A 21,953-nucleotide genomic window follows, 5' to 3' on the forward strand; every position below is an offset into this window, starting at 1 on the left:
TTTTATGTTTAATTAACAATTGTACGAATTCTCTTAAGATATAGGTTGTTCTTTTATTTTTTTAACCTTTTCTTTTTTAATTCATGCTTCGCTAACTCTTGTTTAATCATTTTTGTGAAAACAAAGAACAACTTACTTTTAATATTGGCTAAACTTGCTATGTCTATCTATGTACATTTCTGAAGGATTATCATCATTTGTAAACTATGTAAAAAGTATTTAATTGTATATGTTGTAATGAATAATATTTTGAAAGGTTGAAACCTTTTCAGCCAAACAAAAATAAAATAAAAAAAAAAAAAAAAAAAATAATCGGCACAGCTGCCGCCAAACTCATGAAAATACCGGCACCCGCCAATGGGCATAGAGATGAAGATGTGTGGCACGGGAAGGCAGACACTTTCAATTCTGCAGGTACTATGTAAACACTAAAATAATGAGACTGTATGCAGAGAGATACAATATTTTAGTTCCAATGCAAACAATTGTTTCAAAATCAACACAAAAATTGCACTTGTATTGCAAATTCAGCATTGCCTAAAATTCAATACGAGCCACACATTTATGTGATATTGAATGGCGGGAAGCCTTAATGTGTGCTAATACAGTACTGCGACTGGTGCAGATTGTAAGATCCAGCCTGACTTTTCCATGGCTATGTTTCTGGTGTGCCTTGATTGCAAGTATGGACTCAAATTGCATGATAATCCATGAGTGTGCAGGGGGATCAAGAACAGCACTAATCATCATTCATTCATAATATCAAATTAAAATCCAAACAGTGGAAACATTTGAATGGAAAAAGTGGTATCAGGTTTAATGCTCCAGATTCTTTTATTGAAATATAATACACCCATTTTACGTTTCAAAACAAAGTTTATTGTTAGATTTCTTGTAATTCTTTTTTCCATAATTGTCAGCTGTCTGGGCACTTCACTTACATGTGCAACTATGGCTGGACCTTCAGACATGGCTGCTGAGCTGATTAACATGGTCCTTTATCAGATGAAGAGTTAGTAATTGCTACAGTAACTTTGGTTGATTAGTAGGCGATCCATAGCCCTCGTATGAGAATTAAGGTGGATTAAGATAGATATAATAATGCCTGACACTTTGGTTCAGTTTCATATTTTTGCATTGTGGGGAACGCTGGCTGTATTGTGTGGTACAAGCCTGGGTGCTGCTGGCCAATACCCCCTTCCCTTGCCCGCTCTTCCCTTTTACTGGTTAGCACCCATGCAATTACCTACGCGGGTGCAAAGAGTGTGTTCAAAATAATAAGAAACCTAACTTTTTTGTCCAGTCCCGTGCCGTGATTGCCAAAGTCTGTTTTCAATGTTGATGACGTCACAGTTATCACCATTGAAAACAGACACTGTGAACCATAGCATGGTGCCAGGTCCGGCAGAAAAGGTAAGTTTTGTTTTTTTCGTGGGTGCTAATGGCTATATTACCCTTAGCGGCAGGCTGACCATGTCAGTAACGGCACTGCTCACTGCAAAAGGGTCGGCCCGCCGTCTCAGGTAATATCGCCCTAATAAAAATCAGTAATAAAATAAAAGCATTGTCCTTTCTGTGACTACAAGGGACTCCTTACTGTAAAAGTTTCTCTAGTGTTCAAATCCGGCTTAAGAAGAATGATGTAACATTTTGGAATAAATATACACCCCAGCAGTCCAGCGCTGGAAGCCAGCATGGCAAAGATCTCCACGGCGACCATGTAACTTCCAGTAGTGCTGAGGTAGGCTGGGATAAAGGAGACCCAGACACTGCAGAACACCAGCATGCTGAATGTGATGAGCTTTGCCTCGTTGAATCTGTCAGGGAGGTTCCTTACAAGGAAAGCCACAACAAAGCTGGTAAAGGCCAACAAGCCCATGTAACCAATCACAGAATAGTAGGCAGCTACAGAGCCTGCTTCACACTGCAGGATAATCTTCCCAACGTGAGAGTGGAGGTCAGTGTGTGGGTGAGGGGGATTGGTGAGCAGCCAGGACAGACATATTACTACTTCCCCCAGGGTGCACACAAGGACTATAGAGACAGACACCTGGTTTCCAAGCCATCTGCTTAATCTTCTCCCAGGTTTGGTGGCATTAAAGGCAATGAAAACAGTGATGGTTTTTGCCAGCACGCTAGACACAGAAACAGTGAAAATAATCCCAAATGCAATCTGTTGGATAAGACAAGTCAACAGCATAGGTTGTCCAATGAATAAGAGGGAGCAGAGAAAAGCCAACATTAGGGAGATGAGGAGTGTGTAGCTGAGAGATCGGTTGTTGGCCTTCACTATGCATGTTGTTCGGTGTCGGAGAAAGATTCCAAGGACTCCAGCTGAAGCTATGGATAATGCAATAGATATGAAAGCCAAACTCATGCCGAGGCTATCACTGTATGCGAGGAAAATGACAGTCTTCTGAATGCAGCCATCTCTCATTACATTGGGCCACTGGTCCGAAGGGCATCTTATGCAGGTTTCCATATCTATGAATTAGCGAAAAAATACAGTTAAACAACATTAAATAACTGAATCGTTTTAGGAACAGGTACAGCATTATACACTCACAGACATATTTCCAATGCAACTAATTGACATATTACAATTCATGTAATAGAAGATGTGTCTGCTTATTTTCGACTTTAGGGCTGTATGAACCTAACTGAATTTCTAGGTAAAGAGTATCACTTGGTTCTTTAGCACAGTACCATAATCAGAGCCTGAGGATACACATCACTCTGTTAATTTATTTAGAAAGAGATATGGCAATTGTTTCAGCAAAGTGTTCAGTCGTGTTTGAACCTTTCCGGAGGAAACCTCGCTGCTGTCTATCTGCGTGTGTGCTCTCTGTGCCGTAAGCTGAATCCACAGTGAGTTTGCATCCATGTACCTTTAATACTGACTACTTTTAGAACCTTGTGAGAACACAAAGCTCTTGGAAGAAATCAATTTGTGTAACAACACTTTCGTCTACAAGGAGGTCAGTCAATTGCTTCACTTGTTTTAATGGTCGATCTCATGTGGAAACGAATACAGTAAAACAATCAACACCTTTTTTCCCATCATATCGAAATCAAATGCTAGCGCCATAATGAACTGCATAATAGACCTGACGTTGCTTTGGTTTCTTCATTTTCCTCCTTTTCATCTACCATTTCTCCTTCCAGGCATCTATCTGCAGCGTTAAAATATCCTTCTGGACCAGACGACTTCTCTATACCTGATGCTCTAAGGGAAATTAACCAAGTGCTTGCAATCTTAGTCTCACTCTGAGTTCTTAAAATCAGAAACCAAGACTCATTCTGTTTTATTGGAATCATTGGTATTTAAATTCGAAATGTGAAAATATACTCGACTGTGATCAATCATATTAAACGGCTTGATCATCAAATACCCAAAACCTTTGAATCTGCAAAAATGTACTTGACTGCTGAGATTCCGATTATAGAACCTGAAGCATCCACCTTGACTGCCTTGTTGCCTATCCCTGTGTTCTCTGATTTGTCCTCCTTTAAGGCTCCCAAGCCTAAGCGTCTTTGTACGCCATTGTCTGAATTCCCAACGAAGTTGCAAACTTCAACTGTTGATTTGGTTGATCCAGCCAAAAGTATCCACAATAATGATGGAACTGGTTGCATCGATCTAAATTGGGTGACTCAATCACACAGAATCACCCAAATACTTCAAGGATTGCTGATGAAAAACCAGGAATACATCAGCAGAAAAATAAAAATATTAGCATGCCCAATAAAACTCGACAGACCTCTAAGAACTTTATCTGCATGCTGAAAAAAAAACGAAACAACAAATAAATAAAAAAGAGATCTTCCTATTCCATCTAAACCAGTTCATAATTCTTTCAACAAAAAATCCAGCAAGCCTTTTGACCCACCTGTTTGCCAGCCTAATAATATGCCTTGCACTAACAAGGAAGTGGTGCCTTGTACCAGATTCTACACCTCTCCAAAAGCTGTTCTCTTTCCAACTAGTACAACAGAACTTCCTTGGGCCGGTACCGCGCTACCAGCAAGTCGACATTCCATGCTGGCTCAATCAAATCTTCACCAAATTCCTCGCACTTTTGATATCATTTCAATGCCACTAAATTTACAAAATGACTCAACGTCTGAAGTAACGTCCAGCATTAAAGATGCGCAACTGAATCAAAATATCAAACCTACTTCTAATTTAGACATTTTAACAGCATGGTCTGCCTTTTCTCTAAATCAACATTCCCCAAAATTCTCATCCCACTTTCAGATTCAAACCGTATGTTGCCCCTGTAACCCAATTATCAACTCAAATGCCCATTGGATGACTTCGCAGTCAGAACAGAAACCATTTGGATCATCACTTTCTTCAAATCCCTCAGCTGCCAACAGAAAATGGGCTGCTGCTGGTGGGGGAATACTCTTGGGCCCCACTGTACTTAACCAAATCAAACCAACAGCGATTTGATGCAAAGCTATTTGAACAATTTGCATACGACAGTCCATCAAAAGCTGTCAGTTTTGCTGGAAAGTGTACTACTATACGACCCAAAAGCTGTTATCTTAAATGATCTACTGTGCTGGAACTTTTTCGCTCCTTACCTTCTTTGAATTCCATTACCACAAATGACATTGATCGTGTTTTATTTGCAGACAGACATAGGCCTGATCAAGTTATTATGTTTCTAAAATTGAACATTGTGTTCGATCTTCTTTTTAAAGAAATAGATGCTATTAGAACAATGGGCTCTGATCTTTCTGTCCACACTGAGATTCCCTCACCACATGAGATAAATGTTGTCGAAACAAATCCTCGAGAGAAATGATAAAAGCTGTTTTTAAGGAAAATTAGTAACTAAAACAAAAGATTCTTTGCGCAATAGTAGCACAAATTCACAAGCGTGTTCCACAAAAACTATTAGATCATCGTTTATAAACATGTCTCAGCTGACCTTCTCTCATTCCTGATGTTCCCATAGCAGATCTACTTATTCCTGTTCTTTGTTGGAACACCCAAGGTCATAATACCTTCTTAACCAATCCAGAAGTAGGTAACCTTTTCAAAAAAACACTCTTATAGTTCTACAGGAAACTTGGCTGCTACAAATACCTGCCTTTGATGGCCTATTAGCGATGATCAAAACATGTAGCCGGAGATCATTAATATCTGTTTACTCTCCACTATGTGCCATTTTTATAACCCATGTCAAGCTCAAACTCCCTCTTACATGGGAACATTCTGATACTCAATATTTATTGGCATGCAGCCATGACTCCAGTGAGTATCTTATAGATAAAATCAGTTTCCATGTGAACACTTGGATCAAGCACAAGTCAAATCATCATAATTGGTTACTTAAATGCCCGATGCCTGCCACTCTCACCTCCGATTGGATCATCTCATTATTATTTGATGAGCCACTATCACGGAAAAATGTGGTCAAAGAAACTTGAAAATCTAGGGTTGGCAACGTTTAATTGTTAGATCATAGGCGATATACCCCATAAATCAACCTGATAAATGGCAAGACATTTTCAACTGTAGACTACATGTTTGCAATCCTCACAATTTTCGATGAATGCATAAAGTTGGCGGCATGCAATAATAATCTCAGCGATCATAGTTATTTATCTTCCCTTTTTTCATGTTCATCCTCTTTCAGTAACTTAACTCAAACCCCTTCTCTCTCACTGGTGATTAATGAAGCAGGTAATCATCTATGATGGAATGCAACTTGCGTGCAGAAAGTCAACTTGAAAGCGCATCATTTCATAAACATACTACACGAGACTAGGAATTTGATTCAATTGTCCCATTTAGTTTTGAACAGTTTGTGAGGGAATTACTATACTTTCCTAATAAATTCAGTTCTCATAACCCAAAATTGAGTCAGAATCATAATCACTTTTACAACAGTGAACTAGTGCAGCGCAAACAGTCCTTCCAATGAGATCCCTAAGAAGATGCAACACGACACAGAATTAATCTTATCCACCTTGTATAATAAAGACACTCACGCTTTCTGGTCCCTAATCAATAATCTAAACCGCACCCAATCTGAGCTTAGAACTGCTTCAATCACGGAGCTCCAATGGATAGGCTTACTTCAAGAAACCTCTTGTTTGGTCCACAACTGCTAGGAACCATCTATTAGCAATCGAATACAATTATAATGAAGATTGGACCTAAAATGTGAGTACAAATGAGTGTTGCTTATTATTGAACGCACCAGTTCATCTCGTGCTCCTGGGCCTAATAACCTCACTAACATTCTTTTCAAAGGAGAACCTGCAACCTGGGCCACCATTCTGACCATACTAATCCCAATTTACAAGATAGGCTCACGCTCTGACCCTGCCAACTATCACCCAATAGCTATTCTAGACAGTGACAGTAAAATCTTTTGAGCCATACTTCTTTTACATCTAGAAGCATGGCAATCTGTTGCTGGCTTGATTTCAAAGTGACAAACGGGATTTAGGAAAATCATAATACATCTCTAAATGTACAGCCAACGCTGAGTCATGCCTCTAATGGCCTTATTCCTGCACGAAAATTTAGGACAGGATGAGTCCCCAGCAGCATTTTGAAGTAAATGCTGCTGGGGACTAATCCCGTCCTAAACTTTCATGCAGGGACTAAGGCCATTAGAGGCATGACTCAGCGTTCGATGTACTAATACAATGGACTACTCTTCTCTTTTGTAAAGAAATTTCACTTCTATGATTTTGACCCTTGCTATTCATGATAGCATTAGATGCGACTTCCCATTATGGTCCATTACTGACCTGAGGCAACTCTTCTTAATCTACACTGATGCACAACTTTTTCATTTGTGACAACCTTTTTTCATTGTCTTTTGCGCGACCCAGTCCAATTATCAGGCCTTGAAAACGACCGGTTCGGTCAAAACACATATCGGCTGTACAGACATTGATTAAACACACCTGTGCTAATGATATATATGTGTTTTGATGACTAAGGAACAAATTACTTACCTGTAACTGTTGTTCTCCAGCATGGGTCTGGCTGGATTCACATGCTCATAAACATTCCCCGTCGTCAGGCTGGGAATCCTGGGTAAAGAAAAAATCAGTTTCAGTTTTGTTTCTGAACTGTCTTTCAACTAATAACCAATCACTGGTCTTTGGGTCATACTGCCCCCAGCCAATGACTGCTCTCTACCTAAGCCCCTCCTCTGGCAGCCATCTTTAGATTTGGTAGCACGTAAAATGCCAGTAAGAACAAGAGAAAAGCTGCAAAGGGGTAGCAGGGAGGGATTGCATGTGAATCCATGCCAGACCCATGCTGGCGAACAACAGTTACAGGTAAGTAACTTGTTCCTTCTCCAGCATGGGGTCTGGCATCGATTCTCATGCTCATGAATACAAGAATACATAGTGGTACACACATGCACAACCACGGGAGGTGGCAAAGCTCAACATTAAGCATTTCAACAACTCAACATTAAGCATCTCTTACCTCCTCACCAGTGTTAGGCAGAATCCTGTGCAGTGCCCTTAGGGACCACTACACACAATTAAGACTACATGTGGCAATACAAGTTCTACCTTTGGTACAAGCCTGTACTACTATGTCAGAGTGGTAGCAGTGGTGGAGCAGCCAGGCTTATCTCAAGAGTATATGAGCAGTAGCAGAGATTACACAAAGGGACCACAATCACTGTGACTCAAGCAAACACTGACTCAAGGTTTCAGGTAAAAAAATATGAGTACATTTATTTTTTAACCATTCGTTATAAAAATAACACTTCTATTAAACTCAAATAAAAACCACACGTTAAATATACTACAACTAACTAATTCACCTTGTACAGTAAATCTCAAGGTAAGTACCCTGTGTTTGAATGAACCGGTGTTATGAACAAAACACGTTACAGTGAATACGATTGTGATCACTTTTTGACAGTTCGGTCTACTAAATAAACGCGTATTCGTGACATTAAATGCTACCGGGGCAAAAACACACTTAGCACCTGAGATACCTAGAGGGAGTTGGAGGAAAAAATCACAGGCAATATTTTGGTTAGGCAGGCAGAATCAAGAAACGCTCAAAGACAGGAGTTCAAAAGTCAAGGAGCCGGAGCCAGGGTTGAAAGACACTGGGGCATGTTGCCGAAGATCACACAGTCAGACAGTTCATGATTCAACGTAGCCAAAAGTACTTCGATATTGTCAATGTTCAGAAGCAAAAGTTATAAGAAGGAGGGAAGACAAGGGCAAGCCTTGGAAATGAAGAAAAGGGATTCACCCAGTTTCCTCAAGTAGAACACAATACTTTGTTCCAATGACTGTTCCAATGACGCAGCTGGTGCCTTGGCAGTTGTTCCTGTTAGTTTCCCACAGCCCCCCAATTCCTGGAGCTTCGTTGTGAAGGAGGACGTCTGAAGGGGGTCTGCGCCACACAGGGATGAAGCCGGCAACAGCAACGAGGAATAAAAGGTGCACTCCTTAAAAACAGCAGAGGCTCTTCAGGTGGCTATCCGGACCACTACAGCAGTGTGCAGCGATTTCGACCAAGGAAGAGGATCCTCTGGCTGTGGAAGATTAGCTGGTTAACCCCACCAAGCTCAAGGGAAGAAGACTCCGGACTGGATCTTCTCTGAGTCGTTGAAGGGAAGATAGCTCAGGACTGCAGCAGGGCTTCACCGGGACGGAGTAGTTGCAGCAGCCATTGTTCTCTCCGCTTCTCTTCGGTTCCTTGTAGTTCCAGTGGAGACTCTCTGACTTCTAGCCGAGAGACCTGCCTTTTATGCAAAAACCCCCCATTCACACAGCCTGGCTGTCAATCACCCAGCAGGGGGGTTGTCCAGCCCGGACAAATACCCTGGCCAATCATGACAAAGTGCAACTTGGGTTTCCTAGGATACCCTGTGCAGGGGGTGACTACCACCTCCCTCACATTCAGCCCACCTAGACACCCAGGCGCCTTGAGGAGGGCTTCTGGGCAGAAGCCTGCCAAAAGACAGTGAACAAAGAAGGCAAACCTAGTTTTCCACGCAAAGTAGGTCACAAGAATCACTTTAACAAAATGAAATGGTGAATAAACCCAACCGGAGCCAAAAGAAAGACGATTTGGTCAAGCGGGTTTATGTTTGAGGCTAATATAATAGCCAAGAACAGTACCACGTTTATCTTATATGATCGCGGGAGAAAAGTTAGGGTAGATACCACTGCCACCAGCCAAGTCTAAATGTTAAAAGAGCAAAACAATGCTATAGGAGGTACAGATAAAAAGGGGTACAAGTTAACCCTTTCCAGTACTCCATGGAAAGTGGGGTATACTGGATCTGTGGTAGATTGACTAAGTAAAGTTAATGGTAACTTTACCCTTTTCTGGGGGATAGTAGAATGCATCCCCCATGTTCCCCGGCAGTGGAAACCTGCTGGCAAACCTCTGGTACTTGGTGTTTGTCGCTATGGCCAACAGATCAATCTGGGGACTGCCCCACCATCAGAATTGAAGATCTACTTGATCTTGCCGAAGCTCCCACTCGTGGCAAGAGTGCAGCTCCCTGCTGAGTGAGTCGGCGACAGTGTTCTTCACTCCTGCCAGGTGAAAGGGTACCAGCAACATCCCCTGTGCGATGGCCCTGCGCAACTGATCCTGCGCTTCCTATGATAGCGCTGGAGATCTGGTGCCCCCCTGCTTCTGGATATGGAACATCGTGGTGGTGCTGGCGGTGAAGACCCGTACGACCTTGCCCTTGAGGGACGAAGGAAGGACCAGAGGGACCAGAACACGGCCCGGAGCTCCAGGAGGTTGATGTGCAGTGACCTCTCCTCCGGGAGCCAAAGGCCTCTTGCGTGGAGATCTCTGGTGTGCGCACCCAACCCTCTAAGGAGGCGTCCGTCGTCACCGTTTTCTGATGCGCTGGGTTGTGGACGTCCATGCCCGCCACTCAACGGAAAGTCTTGTTGAGGGAGATCTTGTCTTCGAAGTTTCCCACCGAACTCCTGCAGTGGCCTCACCCGCAACCTGCACAGACGCACAAGGTAGATGCATGACGACATCATGCGAGTAGGGACTTGATCAACCTCACCCTGGATACTTCCATGGTCAACAGCCTTTATCCTTCCCTCTGACAGTGCAGCTGGCCGCGTCACCGTGTTGAGTCTGGCCCCTAGGAATAGGGCATCCTGTGATGGGACCAAACAGGACTTCGCAAAGTTGATCGAGAATCCCATTTCCGTGAGCAGACGGACAATCTTCGCTGTGTGGTCGACAGCAAGTTCCCTTGATTTCGCTCGGATGAGCCAATCGTCCAGATAGGGGTAGACGTGGATCCCCTGCAGGCGCAGACGCGCCGCCACCGGCACCAGGCACTTGATGAAGACCCTTGGCGCTGACTTCAAACCGAAGGGCAGTGCCTTGAACTGATAGTGCTGCCCCTGGACCACGAAGCGTAGGAACCTTCGATGTCCTTTGTGTATGGGGATGTGGAAGTATGCAACCCCCAGGTCCAGCGACGACAGGAAGTCCCCTTCTTCCAGCTGCCCCAGCACGTGCTGAAGGGTGAACAGCTGGAATTTTTGGTATTTTATGTACATGTTGAGGCGGCGGAGGTCCAGGGTGGCCGCCAGCCACCAGTCTTCTTTCGGACGAGGAAGTACCGTGAGTATACTCCAGAGCCCCGGAGCCTCTTCAGGACGAGTTCTATCGCTCCCTTTGCCAGCATCGCTCTTACCTCCAGAAGTAGTTGTGGGATGTGGTTTTCTTTCCTGGCCACCGGTGGAAAGTCTGGGCACTTCCTTTGGAACTGCAGTGTGTGCCCGTGGGCCAGGCCATCTAGCACCCAACGGTCGGTGGAGATGGATTCCCACACCCTGTTGAATTTTGCCAGCCGGCTTCCCACCAGGGTGCTCGGGTGGGGGTCTGACGTTGCAACGGGTTCAGTCCTGCTTCACGGAGGCTTGTCCCCTTGGGACCCTTGGCGACGATGTCCACTGTCCTTGTTGCAGCCTCTGTCGTTTTCTTGTGACGAGGAACGGGCCGTCTGGCGGTATGATAAAGAGCTGCCGCCGAATCCTTTGGAGGCACCTTGGGACTTGCCTCCGGAGGCCCGAAAGGACGGCATTCACTGATGTAGCGTGCCCACAGCATGGGCCGTCTCGTTGTCCGCTTTGATGGCCTGCAGTGACTCGTCCACTGCCTTGCCGAATAGATTGTTTCTGTCGAAGGGCATGTCCAATTACCTGGTCTGCATGTTCTGACAGGAGTCGATGGCCCTTAGCCAACCGCACCGGGGAAGGCAAACGCTGTTGCCCATCTGGCGAAACCTGGTGTCGGCAATGTCCGTGGCTACTGTGACGTTGTGATCCGAAGTCACCTCGCCCTCTTGCAGGATTTCGAGGGCCTCCGCTCTCTTGTCGTCCAGGAGGTAGTCCAGGAGGGGGGTGATTTTGAACCACAGCTCCCTATTGTAACGGTCCACGATAGTGAGAGCGTTACCTGCCTTAATGGTAGTTGCTGCTGATAAGATGACCCAACGTCCCATGGCGTTCAGCTTCTTCCCCTCGCTGTCTGGCGGGGAAGTGGAAGTCGATGTCGTAGCCCCTGCCGATTTCTTCTTGGCCGCTGTGGAGACTACTGAGTCCAGAGACGGCTGTGCCCTGAGGCACATAGGGGCGGAATCTGGGACCCGGTACTTCTTCTCATACCAGTCTCTCTTTGCGGGGGCCATGGACAGGTCTTCAGAAGGGACAGTCCTTCATCCCAGATGTCGTCCAACAGCGGGACTGAGAGCACAGTCTTCTTCTTGGCCTCCCTTCGTTGATACAGGAATCCCTCCTTCTTCTGCTCTTCGGGGCATAGCTGGAAGAGCTCCGAGGTCCTTGCGAATATGGCGTGAAACAAGCCAATTTCGTTGGGGGGAAGCCCGGGGGAGGGGGCGATGGGAGATCTGTTCCGTCGTTTCCACCAATGTCTGTCCCCATCGTCACCGTCTCTGCCTCCGTCTCATCCCTCTGAGGAGGGGATGGGGGTGAAGGATGAAAAGGTGGGGGAGGATGGACTCCCCGCCAGCGGTAAGGGCAGCCTTGTCCTTATCTCTGTGCACAAGGTGTGCAGTGCCAGCCAGATGTCTTCCGACCTGTCGGGCGGTGTAGGCCTCGGTTGAGACGCTGATTGTCGGTTGAGGCTCCCCCGTTCCTCCTCAACCTGCCGATCGTCGGCTCCACCCTGGCTCTCCACGTCTGCCTCGTCAGTATCCTTCCTGCAGGCCCTGGCCTCCTCGAACCTCTTGTCCAGGGCAGCCTTGATGAGAGACAGCTCATCCTCAGAGGAGGTATCTGAGTCCGCTCAGACTACCTCGCCCCCCTGCTTCTCGGTCCGGGGCTTCACAGGGGTCTTTTCGATTGTTTGGAAAGACGATTCTCTCCAGGATGGCAGGGAAACTTTAGGCTTGGAGACCATCTCCATAGGGGTCGCCTCTGTGGGCCTGTCGGGCGGTGTAGGCCTCGGTTGAGACGGGATTGTCGGTTGAGGCTCCCCCGTTCCTCCTCAACCTGCCGATCTTCGTCGGCTCCACCCTCGCTCTCCACGTCTACCTCGTCGGTATCCTTCCTGCAGGCCCTGGCCTCCTCGAACCTCTTGTCCAGGGCAGCCTTGATGAGAGACAGATCATCCTCGGAAGAGGTATCTCAGTCCGCTCGGACTACCTCGCCCCCCTGCTTCTCGGTCTGGGGCTTCACAGGGGTCTTTTCAATCGTTTGGAAAGACGATTCTCTCCGGGACGGCAGGGAATCTTTAGGTCTGGAGACCGTCTCCACTGTGGTCGCCTCTGTGGGCATCGCCAGGGACGCCACAGCTCCCTCAAATGAGGCCTTAGCCGGGTGAATCTGGGATTTCACGACCTTAGGCACGTCAGAGGCCTTCACCGTGGGAGGAGGGTCACCGCCTGGCTCCCCCTTGGCTTTTTCTGCCGGGATCGACCGGGGCTTCTCCAGAAGCTTACCCGGGTTCTCCGACTTCCTTTTCAGCAAGCTGGAGCGTTGGCTCATGGTTGACGGCGTGGGTGACATTTCGCCCGGCCTGGCAGCCGAGGAGCCTGAACCAATGGCGCTCCCGGTGCCCGCGGATTCGCAGTGCTTTGCCTTCTGTTGGGCCCCCGTCACCGGAGCGCCCTCAAAGGTCTTAGAAGACCGCACTGACTTCTTCTTCTCACCTGCTGCCAGGCTCTTCACCTAAGCCAGTCAGCGAGTCGTTTCCGACAGTCCTTCATGGTCCGGACGGACATGTTCTTGTAGAACGCACAGTCCTCCTCCACGTGCGACTAGTAGGAGTGCAGGCAGTAGAGACCCGAGAGTGCTCATCCTCCTTCAAGACGTTCTGTAGTCCACATCCTCTGCAGTTCCTGAACAGCTTGGATCCAACAGGCATAGAGTCTCCTTTGTCTTGAGCCATGACCACGCGAGGTAGGCCTCAAAGATATTCTGGAATCCTCCAAGAAGTGAGATTCTACTAAATATAGACCTTGAGGGGCGCAGAAAATTCTGAAACGAGTCCCTGTTAAACGGAAAATGAATCGGCGGAGCTTGAGGCTCGAATTTGACTGAAAAATGAGAGTAAACTCTTTGAAAAAACACAACACGCAGTAAAAGCTCGAGAGCTAAGCACAAGGACTCCCAACACTTGAACATGCGGTAAAAATCTGAAGACGGCTGCCAGCAGAGGGGCTTAGGTAGAGGGCAGTCATTGGTTGGGGCAGTATGAACCAGAGACCAGTGATTGGTTATTAGTAGAAAGACAGTTCAGAAACGAAACTGAAACTGATTTTTTCTTTACCGAGGATTCCCAGCCTGATGACGGGGAATGTTAATGAGCATGTGAATCCATGCCAGACCCAATGCTGGAGAAAGATTTGAAAAACGTTTACTTTGTGTTACTAATGTGTATAGCATTGCGCATGTCATCACACTCCCAAACCAATTTTGATTTCGATACGAACTCTGAGCCTTGGTAGGGTAGGCTCTGTGGGAGTGTCCACGCTGTAGGCCTTGGTTACAACTACTATATCTAGGTGGAAAATATAGCGCATAGGTACTTTTATTCGGATTACATCTCTAAATGGTTTGATCTTAAAAACACTTATATCCAGACTGAGGAAAAAGAGTCTTTATTTGTGGAAACGACAGAGCTCTCAGCTGCTTTTGATGCAGTTCATTGAAATATTGAAATATTTTGTGGACAATTTGCATACATGGGGAATTCCTTACAGTCTTCTTTGTTAATAGTCCTTCACACGAATGCTCATATAAAAAGACAACAAGACCGCTCTGGTACCCTATCTCAAAAAATAAAAACTACTAAAGGAGTAAGCCAAGGTTGTGTACTTGCAGCATACTTATTTAAACTATACTTATGTGATATAGGAACATTCTTAAATGCAGCATATCTATCCACCCTGAAAATTGGCAATCATAAATCAGCTGTTTAGCCTACACAGACGATTTCCTTATTTTTGATACCACTCCAGTAGGATTACAGCACTTACTTAGAGCTTTAGTTGACTTTGCAGTAGCTTATGGTCTCCTAGTAGACTTGATTAAAACGCAAGTTATGCCCTGTATAACTAAATCTAATAAACGTAACCAAACATTTTGCTGGCATGTAGACAATGAAACTTTAGATCGAGTGATCAATTTGAGCAGACACAGGTAATCAATTACTGCGTATTGATTCCAAATATGGGAGATATTCCATGATCCTTCTTGTAAAATTCTGTGAGGGGAAAATAATTCCACAATTGTTATATGGCATAAAGATATTACCTATCTGGGTCCTTGATCTACTTCCTCAATTTGAGGCTAACTTCTGGAAAAGAATATTTTGCGTTCTCAATAGTACTCCATTTGCAATTATGCAATATAACCTTGGCCTCCAGTCCTTAAAATTTAGAGCTCTATAGAGAAACTTGTCCCTTTATTATAAAATCATGTCCTCTGAAACAAATGTTTTTCTTTATACAGATCTTAAAGACATTATAACTAACAAATGTGCTAGTCATCAACTCAACTAGCCCTTTTTTCAGGAGGATGCTTGTCTATACTGGCTGATCTAGGTCTCTCTCTTGGAGACCTACTAACAAATCCAGATAACGTAAAAAAAAACACTCTACAGACTAGATTGGGCATCAACATTTAACACTATACATTCTTATGTCTTGCTGAAACACTTAAAACAGACTATAAAGCTGCTAAAATAAATGCACCCTTTTTAACAATCTATTCCCATCTCTCAATCAGACGCAATTTCATTCGCTTTTGTTGGAATCTAATTAGAACTAGAGAAATTCTTTCTCGCTATAACCTTATAGCCATACAAAATACAACCTGTGGTTTCTGCAATATTCCTCCTGTAGTGGAGAGTCTAGAACATTTGTGTAGCTGTTCAGCTCCCTTTAAGAAACGAGAAATCAATTTTTATTGTTACATATCATCTTGCACTGTAGATTTCAACAGAGAGTTTTGGCAACTTGGCTTAGCTGGTCACACAACCTCATTAGTCTTTGCTATCACAGGCTATTTGAGATCCTTGCAATTTGAATGCATTTTTGTAACATTCCTCCACCTCTACATTTTAATCATGTAACAAGTTTTGACCAATTTGTTATGCATGTAAAGTTTTAATGATTCATTTTGTATTCTGCCGATGTTTTTCCTATCTGAAAATCATTTGTTGGCATTTTTCTTCTGTGGCTCGCTTATCAAAAGCTAGATGCCAACCAGATGTTTATATTACGTATCTTTTAATGTTTCTCGTTACATCTTCATGATATTTTATTTTAGTTTATTGTCTGTTCCACTTGTCAAAGGTTAGATGATAACCAAATTACTATAATAATTAAAAAAAAAGATATTATGCATTTAACTTAAAATTCTTTTTGCAACTGCTTGCCACTTGCAGTTCAGCCATTTCAGTGCTATGTACCTAAGTGCTATACAACTGATCTAATATTTACTTTTCTCTCAACATAGACTGATAAACTATGGAAAGAAGGAGGACGTTAGCTTCTGGTAATGCCAGACAATCTAAGCGCCTCATTGTATTAAACCCCTCAACCCACAAGATGACAGAAAATTACACCTCAAGTTCAGTTATCCAGGAAGGAAGGATGTAAAGGATCAAAGTCATATCTTTAGCTAAAAGTCTGAGGTCATGAAAATAAGGCAAAAACAGAGGTGCAATGACTTGTATCATGAAATGTTTTTACTTTGAAATGATTGGCTCATTTTATGAAGGTAATATCCCTGATTTAACAACTGACCCCCCCCCCCCCGCACCACCAATCCTACTCCAAATTCTCAGACAAGAAACAGGCTGTTTTCAACCTGAATATTCTGTGTTGTTTAAATAATAAATGAAGAAATTAAAAGTGGTTGTTCAGATGATCTGTTATTTAACTGTTTTGCTTATACACCTTTACTTGATTTCCCTGACCCTGTCCCTTCCTCTTTACCTGTTGCTACTTCCTGCTCTTTCCTTCTGCAGCACCTATCCCTGTGATCTATGGAATGCGTAATACGTGATTTTAAATCTTCTTTTTTTAAAGTCTGTGCTTTGATCTAGCAGTTTGGTTGAATACAACTAATGATATATACATAAACAGGTATATGTATGTGGAGGTAAGGTATTATGGGGTCCATGGTTAGTGGTGAGGAGGTGGTCATGGGAGATAGGATAGAATGGAGGGATCATTTTTTCTTTAAAAACCGAGTCAGTCCATGATGACCAGCGCTGCTCAAAGTGCAGGCTATAAAAACATGTATAACCCATAGAATGTAGTGTGGTGATGAAAATGTTAGTAAGGAGGTTGGTTGGTTGTTGTGACTCACGTCCAACGTTCCAGCAGGGCAAAATGTATAGGTTGAGGAAAAGCTATTAGCATGATGTATTGCGGGAGCTGATTGTGGTTTGTACAGAATAAGGAGCATACATTGGACCTCATTATGACTTTTCCAGTATCCTGGTAGCAAATCCGCCAGGATACCAGCAAATCGTTATATTGTTACCAGCACTCAGTCCAGCGGCTTTACTGCTGGATTACGAGTGCCAGCAACAGTTGTAAGTCCCCATTCCATGGAGTCCAGTTAGACTCCATGGGGGGATTTGCAGGTATTACCAGTGATCTTTTCCGGTAAGGGGCCTGACTTACCACCAGCTCTTAGCTGGAGGTAATTCAGGCATCTCACTGGCAAACTTGTAGTTTACCAGTGCGGTAACGTGCCGGTATATGTTTTGTTTGTTTGTTTGTTTATTAATTTGATAATGCGCACCAAGCCCTTGGGCAGCCGGGCGCAACAGTACAAGAATTCTCAAAACTTAGTTACAGTGCCTGACACAGGCTAGTGCATACATGTGAATACAGTGTGTAGTCCAGTAAATGAAACAGTACAGACATTTGTCATGTGTAGATACAGATGAATGCAATGTGAGTACAGTAAGTGAAGCAGTATAGACATTTGCTATTCCTGGAGCATTGAAAGCTATAACTGATCAGATACAGGAACAAGGGTCAGACTTAACATTGCGTAAATTAATGAGTGCCTACTGGCTACGGCTATGGACAAACAGGTCTGGTGTGTAAGTCGCAATAGTAATGTTAGGTGCGGTGCTTGTCAGGGTATCGTGGCAAAGGGGGGAGCGGTGGTTATGGGTGGTTATGGGTCATTAGAGCGAAGCCATTTGAGAGCATTGATTCTAAATCTGGCGTAGGGAAAGGGGACGTCTAAGGTCTATTGGGAGTGTATTCCATACTTGTGCGGCTTTGACTGGGAAGCTAGTTCCTCCAGCTGTGGGATTTCGAGCAAGAATGTGTTGGCAGATCTCAAAGGTCAGGTTGTGGATTTCTTTCCGATAAGTAAGGAGGTGCTAGATTGTTTAGGTATGTTTAGGCATGTTAATATTGCCACATTATCACCGTACCGGCCAATTTATAATGAGCACCATCGTTTTAAGTTAGGTATGAAACATATTAGGTACTGACATATTGCAACACAGAAAGAGCAACAAATGGATCACTTTTGCAGTTGCAGAGGTTATAGATAGGGCTGTGTATAGGCCCTATGTTTAGTTGTTTTATTAAAATAACGTATGAACTGAAGTACAGTATGTGGGTAGAGCCAAGGAAGGTGAAAAGATGGAGTCAGAAAGGTGTTTCGGTAGATCGGAGTTCAGTGTGGTAGCATGACAGAAGTATCCCATTTTGGAAGTTGAAGCCTAGTATACTTTGAACAGAATAGAATGCTGGCCCTGATGTGGAGCGGTAGCTCTGTGTAGTTAACAGGAGAGAAGCTGAGGTCAGGGGCACCCTGAGGTACATAGATAAATGCTAATTGTATCCAGCTGCAGGGCTTGAACGTGGGAATGGAACATGAGCTGGTAGAGATGAGCCCTTTGAAGGATAATTACATGTGAACAGGGAAAAAGGTTTTGTGATTGCATGAGGTGAAGCAAAGTTTTAAGAGCACTACTGCCCCCCCAAATGTGGTCATCCACTATGATTTATAAGTAGACACACAACTTAAGCAAACAAATCCCTGAAATTCAGACTCAAGAGTGGTGCCGCAGTTACGTCATTACTGGGCACCTGGGGTTTGAAGGAGATAAGGGGGAGTCGTGTCTGGAACATCCTGTGATTTGGGATGTGAGGAGCAGAAGTGATGCTAGCAGATTAAGTACAAGTTTAGGGAGGCAACTTGTGCGTGCCACAGCATCGGGTATAATGAGAAGGTCTATTGTCAAGGCAGATTTGGCCTCGCCAGTTTACTCTGATCACATCTGGTGTGGAGGGTTTCACATCACGTGACAGTCTCGATTTATCAATATGCCATTATACCCAGGTAACCAATTCTATACCTGGATACAACAGTGACAGAGTAGAGGGACCACGTGTCATGTGAGTGGGTTTAGATAATGTGTGGTCAATCGGTCCAGAGAGTACAGGGGGATATTAGCATGTTTTATAGGTGGTAGCCAATGAGGGTGGTGGGATAACATTATAACTTATATAATCAAATGTAGTATTCTCCCACTCTAGAACTTGAACGCCCGTGGGATTTGATGAGCTCTGTGTCAGTTGATTTCAGTTCTACAGGACTGTCTGAGGCCTTTTGCATGTAATAAACCCTGTTTATCCTTGAAAAAAGGTGCAGTGATTATTTAGCCAATTGGATTATTTTTTGTGACAGGTTTTTGGGTCAATATTCCTCTACAGTTTGGTGACCCCTACATATCCCAGACTCTTCGGGAGGTTGGGTGTGTCCCAGTCATGCATCCTGGAGTGCAGTGCCCATCTTCAGTCAGTTCCTGTGCATGATCTGAAGAGGTTCGCAGGTGCCTTTTTTGGAAAAGGCCAGTCTGCTCCTTGGAGGGGGGCGCTGCTCCCAGATTGTGCAGGCTGTTGATGGGACTCCACTTCGGAGCTGCTCAGGAGAACGTATAGATGTAAGTTCTCTTTTGCAGGACAAAACAACAGGGGAGAGTGTGTATGTGTGGAGTGAGTTGATTGTTAGTGTGAGGAGTGTAAAAGACGACGTGGCAATATAGTGTGGTTTTTATATATATAAAAGGGGACAGAGGGAGCTCCTCCACTGAGAGGAACAGTGACATCACAGTATATTATGAGGTAAAAAGAAGAGAGTAAACCTGGACCTAGTCCGATTGCTGAGGTAAGGCAGCACTGCAGAATATACACACATATTTTTTTAATGTTTGGTTTATTACAAACCTTTCATATATAAACAACTTAAGAGCACAATTCATCCACTCCGTCAAAATAAGACTTTAACAATCTCATCAGTTCTTCACAGGAGTACATAATATTCATAATTACATTTTAAAAACCTCATCTAAAAATGTTACCCCAGCAAAGACAAAAGGCACATGTTGACCCGTTGAAAACATGTCCCACCATTCTTCCACTGTTACCGTTTTAAAATGCTCTGCAAATCTTCCCTGATAGAATGTTCTCGAGGAAGTCAGTGCGGGGCAACTAATTATTACATGCTTCACTGTCTCAGATATTCCCACTTCTAGACAAAGTCTACATCCAGGATCTTTCCACCCACCTTCTTTCTGCCTGAACATCACTTCCTTAGTCGAATATAGGTTCAGGCGTAGACGTAGAAATTGGTTCCAATGATAACCACTTAGGAATTTGACTAAATAATTTGGTACAACATTAAGGGCATGGGTCTCTAAGCCTAGATCTAGAGTCAATTTGTAGCTTTGTCTCTTTGCTTTTGTATTGATTCAATCTTGGTGTCGAAGCTTGACATTCACAGCATCAGGATTTGTTATTAGTACCTCCATTGAAGTTTCTAAGGCCCTTAAACAGTGTACATTTCAATTTCCAACTTTCAAGAGGCCAAACTGTTTCATTCTTATCTAGGTTTCTTAAAATTTGGAATGGATGGTTTCCTAGCTAAAGCAACCCCACATGCCATTTAACACTCACATCACGCAAGTGTGTGGGGTGGGTGGGGAGAGTGCAAAGTAACTAGTAAGTGCAGCCGGGAAGTGGCTCATAACCAGTAAGTGCAGCTGGGAAGTGGTTTGTAAGTGCAGAGAGTCAGGGAAATGTAGGGTTGCAGATACCGTCCCTTAAGTGGTTGGAAGGCCCGGAGTCAGTGCAAAGGCAACCAGTCATGCAGGATGCTTGTCCCGTAAGTTCAGAGGGTGGCCAGGTAAGCATTATGCACAGCAGACAGGGACATCAGCAAGGAAGAGGGAGAGAGAAAGCAGCAGCGAAAAGGTCTTGAGTTACTTCCGGAACCCTAGGTGGTCCTGCTCAAGTTTGAGAGAGGCAGGGAGGCTGTTCCAAATGGAGGCCCCAGCCGAGGACAGAGATCTAACCCCCACTCGCAGCCTGGAAAAGCATCTGACCCTCAGAGAGTGGGGGGTGGATGAGCGGAGTGCTCGCGAAGGAAGACACTTAGGAAGAGAAAGTTGGATTTAGTGTGGTCACCAGCTGCAGAAATCCTCGTGGATGAGGCAGAGGGTCTTTAACTTGATCCTCGTAGCCACAGGGAGCAAGTGGAGAGATTGCAGGGCTGGAGAGATATGATCCCTGGGCTTGAGGCCAAGGACAAGTCTTGCAGTCCTGTTCTGGATAAGTTTAAGAGGGCAAAGAGTAGAGGAAGGCAGATTTAGAAAGAGGCTGTTGACGTAGTCCAACCTAGAGAGGACCAGGGCTCTGGAGACAGTGAGCTTCTGGGGAAAAGTGAGAAAAGGAAGAATACCTCTGAGGAGGTTCAGCTGACAGTGTGACTTCTTGGAGAAGTCAGAGATGTGAGGAGAGAAGGGAAGGGTGGATTCGAAGATTACCCAAAGGTTCTTAGCCTCACTGGAAGGAACAGGTAAAGGGCCTAGGGTGGGCGGTGTTAGGCAAGATTATATGCAGTACCCTTTGGGTGTACTACAACAACCCTCACCTCCTGGCAATACGAACCCAACCTTTGGTATAAGTCTGTACTACACAGGTTGCTAGCGTTTGAGCAGCCAGGCTTATCTCAGGAGGGGTCAATGTGAACGGTAGGGGAGTTACAGAGATTCACAGTGACAAGCATTCAAATACACTCTTACACACAGGGTTTTTTGATTAAACAATTATTAATTTATTTAACAGTCAGTTTGACTAAGCCTTCTTCAGAAGGGCCAATATAATAGTAACACACAAATACACTCCAAAATACACACTCTGAGTTTCCCGAAAATGAGCAAATACCCATTTGGGATGGCACACAGACACTTCCTACACCCTCAGGTGAGTGCAATAGTTAGGACACTGTGGACATTAATATATCACTGCTGCATTTAGGGCAATACCTAGGAGTATGTCAAAGAAAAGGATTAGAATAAAACAAGAGATCTCACAAATATTCTGAAGCAGGTAAGTACTTTTGGTAACCCCCAATGCAAAGTAAGTTAGCCCAATCCTGGA

At 44.4% G+C, this 21,953-nt stretch overlaps 1 protein-coding gene across 1 annotated transcript in view; it reads right to left on the reverse strand.

Annotated features, from left to right (window-relative positions):
- Positions 1-821: 821 nt before the first annotated feature.
- The window catches only part of LOC138510875 (vomeronasal type-2 receptor 26-like), a 74,279-nt gene continuing 53,147 nt past the window's right edge, over positions 822-21,953 (reverse strand). The window contains exon 2 of the mRNA XM_069626531.1: positions 822-2,484. Coding sequence (XP_069482632.1) covers positions 1,580-2,482 — 903 coding nt within the window. The 5' untranslated portion in view covers positions 2,483-2,484 and the 3' untranslated portion in view covers positions 822-1,579. The remainder of the gene's footprint in view (positions 2,485-21,953) is intronic.

Source organism: Ambystoma mexicanum, chromosome 6p (genome assembly GCF_040938575.1).
Source record: "Ambystoma mexicanum isolate Mex_15411 chromosome 6p, UKY_AmexF1_1, whole genome shotgun sequence".
In the NCBI taxonomy this organism is placed as follows: domain Eukaryota; kingdom Metazoa; phylum Chordata; class Amphibia; order Caudata; family Ambystomatidae; genus Ambystoma; species Ambystoma mexicanum.